Source organism: Elephantulus edwardii, unplaced genomic scaffold, assembly GCF_000299155.1.
Source record: "Elephantulus edwardii isolate Elephantulus edwardi_28Jun2011 unplaced genomic scaffold, EleEdw1.0 scaffold00068, whole genome shotgun sequence".
Classification (NCBI taxonomy): Eukaryota; Metazoa; Chordata; class Mammalia; order Macroscelidea; family Macroscelididae; genus Elephantulus; species Elephantulus edwardii.
Window position 1 is genome coordinate 8,649,534 of NW_006399818.1, and position 8,416 is coordinate 8,657,949.

Consider the following 8,416-nt stretch of genomic DNA (forward strand, 5'->3'; position numbering starts at 1 on the left):
GATTCCCATTCTTCTCAGAGTCAGCCACAGTTTGTTATGATCTACACAGTCAAATGCCTTTGCATAGTCAATGAAGCACAGATAGACATTCCTCTGGTATTCCCTGCTTTCAGCCAAGATCCATCTAATATCAGCTACAATATCTCTAGTGAAATATCATGATAGATGGAGAAAAGATTGAAATTATCAATGATTTCTTTTATTTGAAACCACAATCAACACTCGTGATAGCAGTAGTCAAGGTAAGGATATGTTGTTGTTAGGTGTCAGCGAGTCAGTTCCAAGTAGGGACCCTATGAACAACCCTATGAACAATACAGCCTGGTTTTAGGTTATCTCACAATTGTTGCTGTATTGGAACCCACACATGTAATCACTATGTCAATCCTTCTCATTAAGACTCTTCCTTTATTTCCCTGACCTTCTATTTTATCAAATATGTCTTTCTCTGGAGACTAGTCTCCCGAGTAACATATCTAAAGAATGTGAGGCAAAGTGTCATTATCCTCCTCACCTTTGCAGAAAGAGCATTCTAACGGTATTTCTTGGAAGATTTGTTTGTTCTTTTGGCAATATCTAGTACATTCAATATTTGTTGGTAGTGTCATGATTCAGATATCAACTTGTTCCTTTAAAAAATTTTTTTCATCAACTTGTTTTCTATTCTTCCTTATTCTTTGCCCAACTTTCACAATTATTTAAGAAGTGATGTAAAACATAATAACTTTAGTCAGGTGCACCTTAACTCCTCAAAGTGACATACTTGCTATTTAGCAGATTGAAGAGATTCTTTGCACAAGATTTACCCAGTGCAATATTTCATTTTATTCCCTCACTGCTGCTTGCAGACATATAAGCCAAACTAAAAAACCAAGCTGTCAAGTTGATTCCAACTCACTGTGCCCGTATAGTACAAAGCAAAATTGTGCAATATTGATGAAAGTATACTGCCTCATCTTTCTCCTATGTAACAGTGGAGGGACTCAAACTGGTAACCTTTCTGAAATCAGGCCAACAGGTACCACTAGGACTCCTTTCTAAGGATACTGTTCTTATTACTAGATGTCAAGAAGCTGACTACAAATCATAGTGGACCTGTGAACAACAGCTCTAAACCTTGCCCTTCCCATTCTATTATCTCTGATATGCTCAAACCCACTGTTACAGTCACTGTGTTAATCTATCTTGTTGAGGGTCTTCCTTTCTTTCTCTGACCCTCTACCTTTCCCAACATGATGTCTTTTTCCAAAAACTTGCAACTTTCAACAATATTCCAAAAATATGTGAGTCAAGGTTTTATCATCCTTGCCTCTAAGAAGCACCCTGGTTGCACATCCTTCAATACAGAATTTCACAAAAGGTTTCCAGGCTGTAAATATTAATGAAAGCAGACAGTTAACATCCAAAGATAAAGATACTAATTAATTAGAATGCCTGCCCTAAAGGAATTTGCTATGTAGGCACATAGGTGTCAGGACCCTCAAAAATTGGCATTTCTAACCATTACTTTAACCCCTGTTGGGGAGGAATCATCTTCTTAACTACCTTAATTGCAGATGCATGATCTTGCAAATCAACAGCTGTGAAACAATATAAGGAAGTACTTTCCACACTGTGAGTAAGGGCGACTAAGATGGTGGAGAGAGGAGGAAGAGAGTCATGGCACTGCTGTGAAGAGACTGTGGCAAGGTGTAACCAGAGGAACCCTGGAGATGAAGCTTCAGTGAAAGATTAGTTTGCTGGATGATTGAAGAAAAAGATGACTTGTAACTGCTCTGAGAGAAAGCTTGCTGAATGACTGAGGAAACCAGAGGCTTCTTTCATTTGTGCTGCTGAATTGAACTTGAACTTTGACTAATTGAAGAATTGTGCCTTGTTAAGCTCTCTTGGAACTGCTGGACTAAACCTGGACTTGCATTTGGGTGATATTCTTTGCCTCCCTGATTTCCTAAGCTATTTCCCTAATAAACCCCACAACTATGAGTAAAATCTGTGAGTAAATTTGCACCGTACATCAAACCCAATGATTGGTAGAAATAGGTGCAGGAGCATAGGGAAGGGAGAGACAATGTGCTTCTGCACCTATTCCTACCAATCGTTGGGTCCAGAGCTCTGGTGGCCTAATGGTAAGAAACTGTGCTACAATCTCGAAGGCACACTGAATCTGCCAGCAGGATTCTCTCAGGAGAAGGATAGGCAATCTCCTCTCGTGTGATTAACTGCCTCTGAAAATCTGCTGGAAGGTCATATATTTGACCGCACACAACAAGAATAACATGGATATTATTGTTGGGCAAAGTTCCCCTTTACTAAGCAGGTAGAGGTCAGACTTGGCCACCCCTACATTGTATCCGCTCCTTTTGCAGTAAGTTAACGGAGAACAATTATATGATAAAAGGTGATAATAACTGCTAAGTACTTGAGTTTTATTCTTCATAAAACAATTTTGCATGTGAATATTATTCTTTCTTGTTCATAAAGGAAATAAGGTTCAGAGAGGTTAAGTAATATATAAAACCTAGTTAGTGGCAAAACTACGATTTGGTCTCAGAATTTTATTCTAGAGACTGATTCACAATTCTCTTTAATTTCAATAAGAAGAAAGACTTTTACACTTGTTTTCAGTAAGTATTTAAAAATTCCACTGTTATTGAGTCAATTCTGACTCATAGCAACACCTTCACTGTGTTTTATTTTTTTTCTATAATTATATTTTATTAATTTTCATAAACATTTACAGAGATTTTGGGCTTCCACTCATTCATTGTTGCACTATTCTCTTTACCCTCCTCCCAGTTTGTTCTTGTCCAAATGCCACAGTGCTTGTCAAAGCCAGTTCTGATTAATCTTCTTTGTCAGTGTATCCTTTGCCATTCCCTATCACTCCTCCCTGAGAGAGACTTCACCCTGAGTCATAAGGAAAAGGGGACGGGGTATTCTCTTAGCTACTTCCTGCTGAAAAGGGACGCTGTGGGTTTCAGGGTGAAGATCTTCTCTCACTACTCTAAAGGGCCCCTTTGGCAGTAGGAAACACATAGACTATTATGGAGATTGATTTTGGAATTCAGATGCACTCTTATTGATTGTGCTTGGCTGTACATGTACATATCCTTCAAGATGTATCATGGGGGTGTTGCAACCTAGAAGACACAAATTTGACTAACAAGTTATAAGTACATGAGTCCAAAAATTATGGAAAAGTAAAAGAAAAGATTCTTTCATTGTTTTACAAACCCTCCCCCAGGTCCCCTCCATCATGCAGCCCTCGCTCTAGTCTCCTGTGATGACAGAAATACCCAGTTACATCTCTCTTTTAGACGGTTCTCTCCCTCCTCTGCTTCAGTGCAGTATACATTATTGAACCCATCTTACTCAGTGTCTCCCTAACCCCAAGGACAGTCCCATTCTACAACAGTGGCATCATGTAATATTTGTCCTTTTGTGACTGGGATATTTCACTCAGCATAATGTTCTCCAGAGTCAACCATTTTGAATAATATTGCATGAGTTCCTTGTTTTTTAATGCAGCATAGTATTCCATTGCTTCACTGTGTTTTAAAGCTTTAAATCTTTACTGAAGGAAACTACCCTCATCTGGAGCAGCTAGTGGACTCAAACAACTGACCTTTCTGTTAACAACTGCACGTATTACATACAGAAAAATTCTGTGGTAATTTCATCCTCTAGGGTCTCTATGAGTCAGAATTTACTCCACTCCTCATAGAAATTACTTGTTGTTGTTGTTGTTGTTATGTGCCGTCGAGTCGTTTGCGACTCATAGCGACCCTATGCACAACAGCCCTAAACCCTGCTCTATCCTGTGCCAACCGCACTGCCTCTGACACACCCATCCCGATTACCCCAGTCACCGAATCAATCCATCTCATAGAGGGTCTTCCCATCCTGCGGCGTCCCTCCACCCTCCCAAGCATGATGTCCCTCTCCAAGGACCCGTCCCTCCTGGCAACACGTCCAAAGTATGTCAGACTAAGCCCCAGAATCCTTGCCTCCAAGGAGTTGCTTGGTTTAATCCTCTCTAGGATGAATCTGTTTGTTTTCTTGGCAGTCCATGGTACATTCAATACTCTTCTCCAGCACCACAGCTCAAAGGCGTCAATTCTCCTTCTGTCCTCCCTAGTCTGGTGTACTGGCATACAGGAAATGCTGTACCATTATTAGCCATTATCATCTGTGTGGTTTGAACCAGTTTTTCCGTGGGAAAAGGATGGGAATCGTCTCCTGTGCAATTCACCTTTGAAAACTCACTGAAGGTCAGCTATGGGTCGGTTCTGACTCAAAGGCATACAGCATCATCATTATCACCTAAGATTGTGCAGCCATTCTGTGGTGGTGGTGGTTGTGTACCATAGAGTCGGAACTGAGCCAGAGCTGACCCTCCAGTAGGTTTTCAGAGGCAGTTAATCGCACGGGGGAAAATTGCTCATCTGTCTTTCGCGGAGCAGCTGGTGGTTTTGAACCAAGTGCCTTCGGTATTGGAGCATAGCTTCTTACCACTAGGTCACCATAGCTCCTTACAGCCTGTACACGAAGCCAAAATTGGCCCTCTTAACCATGATGATATGGTTAACATGGTGCTGTCAAGGGGCTCCTAGACCAGGATATTTCAAGAAGCAAAAAGAAATATGCCTAATTTCAGCAAGGGGAACGAGGAAGGAGCTTATTAGAAGTCTATCTGCGTCTAGAGAAGCTTCTAGCGAAAGACGCGTGAACTCGGCCCAAGAACAAGTATACAGAAGGCAGGAAAGAGAGAATGGTAATGAAAGATTAAAGAAGAAAGCAAGATGGTTTACCAGGGGGACATAGTTCATATATAATATGGATCCTTTAGAAGTACAAGGAATGTCAGAGGATGAGACTAGAACAATTTTATGTGTGACTGAAGAAAAAGATATGGTTTTACACTATATTCTTCAAGAAATGACAATAAACAATACTATTCGCTAAACAAGAGGTTAAAAAAAAAAACTCTTTACAAGATGTAGGGGAGGGGAAGTGCATAAATAAGTAAATTTCCCAAGAAAGAAAAAAAAAATCACGCGGTGGCAGGGCAAATATTCCCAGATCTCGCCACCACGAAAATATGCAAAGCTTGAAACCCAACACAGTACTCCCTGGATTCTATTGACGTCCCTGACTTCCGGCGTCCTCCCGTTGCTGAGGAGACCGGAAACACGTGTTAATCCCGCGCCCACTAAAAACCAAAGAATTCAGGAAGAGGGTTGTGCCCAGTGTCTCGAAAGACAGGAGTCGCTAAGACTTTGTGGATTGTGCTAAAAATGACAACGTTGGTGCTGGATAACGGAGCCTACAACGCCAAGATCGGTTACAGTCATGAAAATGTCTCGTAAGTGCTCGTTTTCCTCCAGGAACAGGAAATTCCACATGTCATGAGACATCGTGGGACAGCAGTGAACTGCAGTCGCCCTCGTGCGGCCCTAACGGGAGCGAAAGGGTTCCTGGGCTTGGTCGGAGCTGTGGGGTTATGGGTGCTTTGAACTAGAATTGATTTTGCTTTTAATTTTGGGCACCGCGGCCCCGGAAGTGGGATATATGCTTCCGTTCGTAATAAGAAATATCCTGTCTTCTAGAAAAGCTTTACTTAACCGAGTGAAGATCAGTAACAGTTTATGAGAGCTCAGAAACTGGGCTGCATATTGAGTGTAGATGCATTTTTCTAAGAATGAGATTATAGCTTTTGCCTGATGCTCAAACGGGTCCGTGACCTAAAGTGTAGAACCGTTTGGGCAGTCTCCTCTCGTACGATTAACTGCTTATGAAAACGCGCTAGAGAGTCGGCAGTGGGTCAGTTCTGACTGAATGGTACACAATACAGCAACAGAAGCTCAAGATTATGTGCCTAGTCTTGTCGACGTTCTCACAAGCCGAACTGTGGGAGGGTCGATTAAACAAAAATATTTCAGTTGTTTTCATAAAATGCATTTTCGGGAAAATGATTGTAATATGCAATAAGGAAATTGAAGAGCACACTTTTTCCTGTGTCAGATTCAAAAGAGATTTTTATTTCCTCCTTCTCTTTCCTTTTCTAAAAAGGCAGGCAAACTCTTGAGAAGTATAGATTGATACACAGTCGTTCTGGAAATATTTGGTCAGTGTATACAATTATCAGTTACTCATGTTATAATAAAAGCACAGATAGACATTCCTTGGTATTCTCATCTTACTGCCAAGATCCATCTAACATTAGCTATCATATCCCTAGTACCACGACGTCTTCTAAACCCAACCTGCACATCGTGCATTTCTCAGTTGAGCTGTTGCTCCAAGTCGGTTCTGGGTAATTTTCAGCACAATCTTGCTTGCATGTGATATTAATGTTGTTGTTGTTATGTGCCGTCGAGTCGTTTGCGACTGATAGCCACCCTATGTACAACAGCCCTAAACCCTGCCCTATCCGGTGCCAATCGCATTGCCTCTGACACACCCATCCAGATTACCCCAGTCACTGAATCAATCCACCTCACAGAGGGTCTTCCCCTCCTGCGCTGTCCCTCTACTCTACCCAGCATGTTATCCCTCTCCAAAGACCTGTCTCTCCTTGATATTAATGATACTGTTCAATAATTTCCATACTCTGTTGGGTCACCTTTCTTTGAAATGGGAACAAATATCTATCTCATCCAGTCAGTTGGCTCTCCTACAGATTTCTTGGTACAACTTAGCACATCTAGGGCAGTGTCTGTTTGCTGAAAAATGTCAGTTGGTATGCTGTCAACTCCCAAAGTCTTGCTTTTTTGCCAATTCTTTCAGAGCAACTTGAACGTCCTTCTTCATCACCACAGGCTCTAGCTCATATGTTACTTCATGAAATTCTTTTGTGTCAGCCAATTCCTTCTGGTACACTTCTGGTATACTCTTTCCATCTTTTTTTTAATGCTTCTTGCATCATTTAACACTCTACCCAGAGCATCCTTAAGTATTGCCCCTTGTGGCTTTAATTTGTTTTTTAGTTCCTTTAGCTTAAGAAATGCTGAACGAGTCCGTTCCTTTTGATTTTCTGCTTCACAAGCTGTGGCTGACTCTGAGAAGAATCAGAATCTGAGAACATTTGATTGTGCTTATGGGAAACCTATACTTGGGCCAAGAGGCATTCATCAGAACAGAGCAAGGAGACTCTGCATGATTGAAAATTCGGAAGGACATCTGCTAGGGATATATTCTGTGTTCATACCTTGTCAATCTGTAAGCAGAACAGATCATCCGGACGCTGGGCTGTACAAAGAGGAACGTGACATCAGGACTGGTGAAAGATTCCTTAAAAACCTGCGTTATGCAGATGACACAAATCTGCTTGCTGAAACTGTGGAGGACCTGAAACTCTTGCTGCAGAAGATCAAGGACTGCAGCCTTCAATGTGGCTTGAAGCTCAGCATCAAGAAAACGAAGAGTCTCACCACTGGGCCACTTGGCACCGTCAGTATGAATGGTGAAGAGATTGAGATAGTTAACAGTTTTAGTTTGCTTGGCTCCACAGTCAGCACCCTTGGTACCAGCAGCTAGGAAATCAAGAGACGAATTGCATTGGGAAAGTCAGCTGTCAGGGAGCGCTCCAGAGTACTGAAGAACAACGCTTTCAGGCTGGAGATTAAGGTGTGCCTGATCCGGGCTATAGTCTTTGCAATTGTGTGCTATGCATCAGAGATGTGGACAGTGACTAGGGATGATAGAGAATTGATGATGCCTTTGAGCTGTGATACTGGAGAAGAGTGTTGAATATACCATGGACCGCTAGGAGAACAAACAGATTTGTCCTGGAGAGGATGAAGCCGGGCTGCCCCTTGGAGGCAAGGATTCTGAGGCTTCGTCTGACATACTTTGGGCATGTTGCAAGGAGGGACTAGTCCTTGGAGAGGGACATTATGTTTGGGTGAGTGGAGGGAAGGTACAGGAAAGGAAGACCCTCAATGAGATGGATTGATTAAGTGATTGGAGTAATGGGAGTAGGTGTGTCAGAGACTAAGAGGTTAGCACAAGACAGAACAGTGTTTGGGGCTCTTGTACATAGGGTTGTTATGAGTCGCAAGCTACTTGATGGCACATAACAACAAACAACAACATGTAGTAGATGACCGTATTTTACAAAAATAACACCCACTTTTAAATTTGTCTGTAATTGGCTTCCTCCTCCCTCTGCTAAACAAATTAGCATAGTATAGTTTAGGAAAATACCTGGGGACTGGAGAGGAGGAGGGGCTGCCAAACAATTGTAGAAAGTGATATTTGCCTAAAAAATAGAATGAAAGTATTTGTTAAGAAGAAGTGAACCATCAACAAACAAATGGCTAGAGAAGCTGTGGTATATTCGCACAATGGAATACTATGCTGCATTAAAAAACAAGGAACTCATGCAATATTACTCAAAATGGTTGATTCTGGA

At 41.7% G+C, this 8,416-nt stretch overlaps 1 protein-coding gene across 1 annotated transcript in view; it reads left to right on the plus strand.

Moving 5' to 3' along the window:
• Positions 1-5,295: 5,295 nt before the first annotated feature.
• The window catches only part of ACTR6 (ARP6 actin-related protein 6 homolog (yeast)), a 27,875-nt gene continuing 24,754 nt past the window's right edge, over positions 5,296-8,416 (plus strand). Inside the window, exon 1 of the mRNA XM_006888517.1 lies at positions 5,296-5,365. Coding sequence (XP_006888579.1) covers positions 5,298-5,365 — 68 coding nt within the window. The 5' untranslated portion in view covers positions 5,296-5,297. The remainder of the gene's footprint in view (positions 5,366-8,416) is intronic.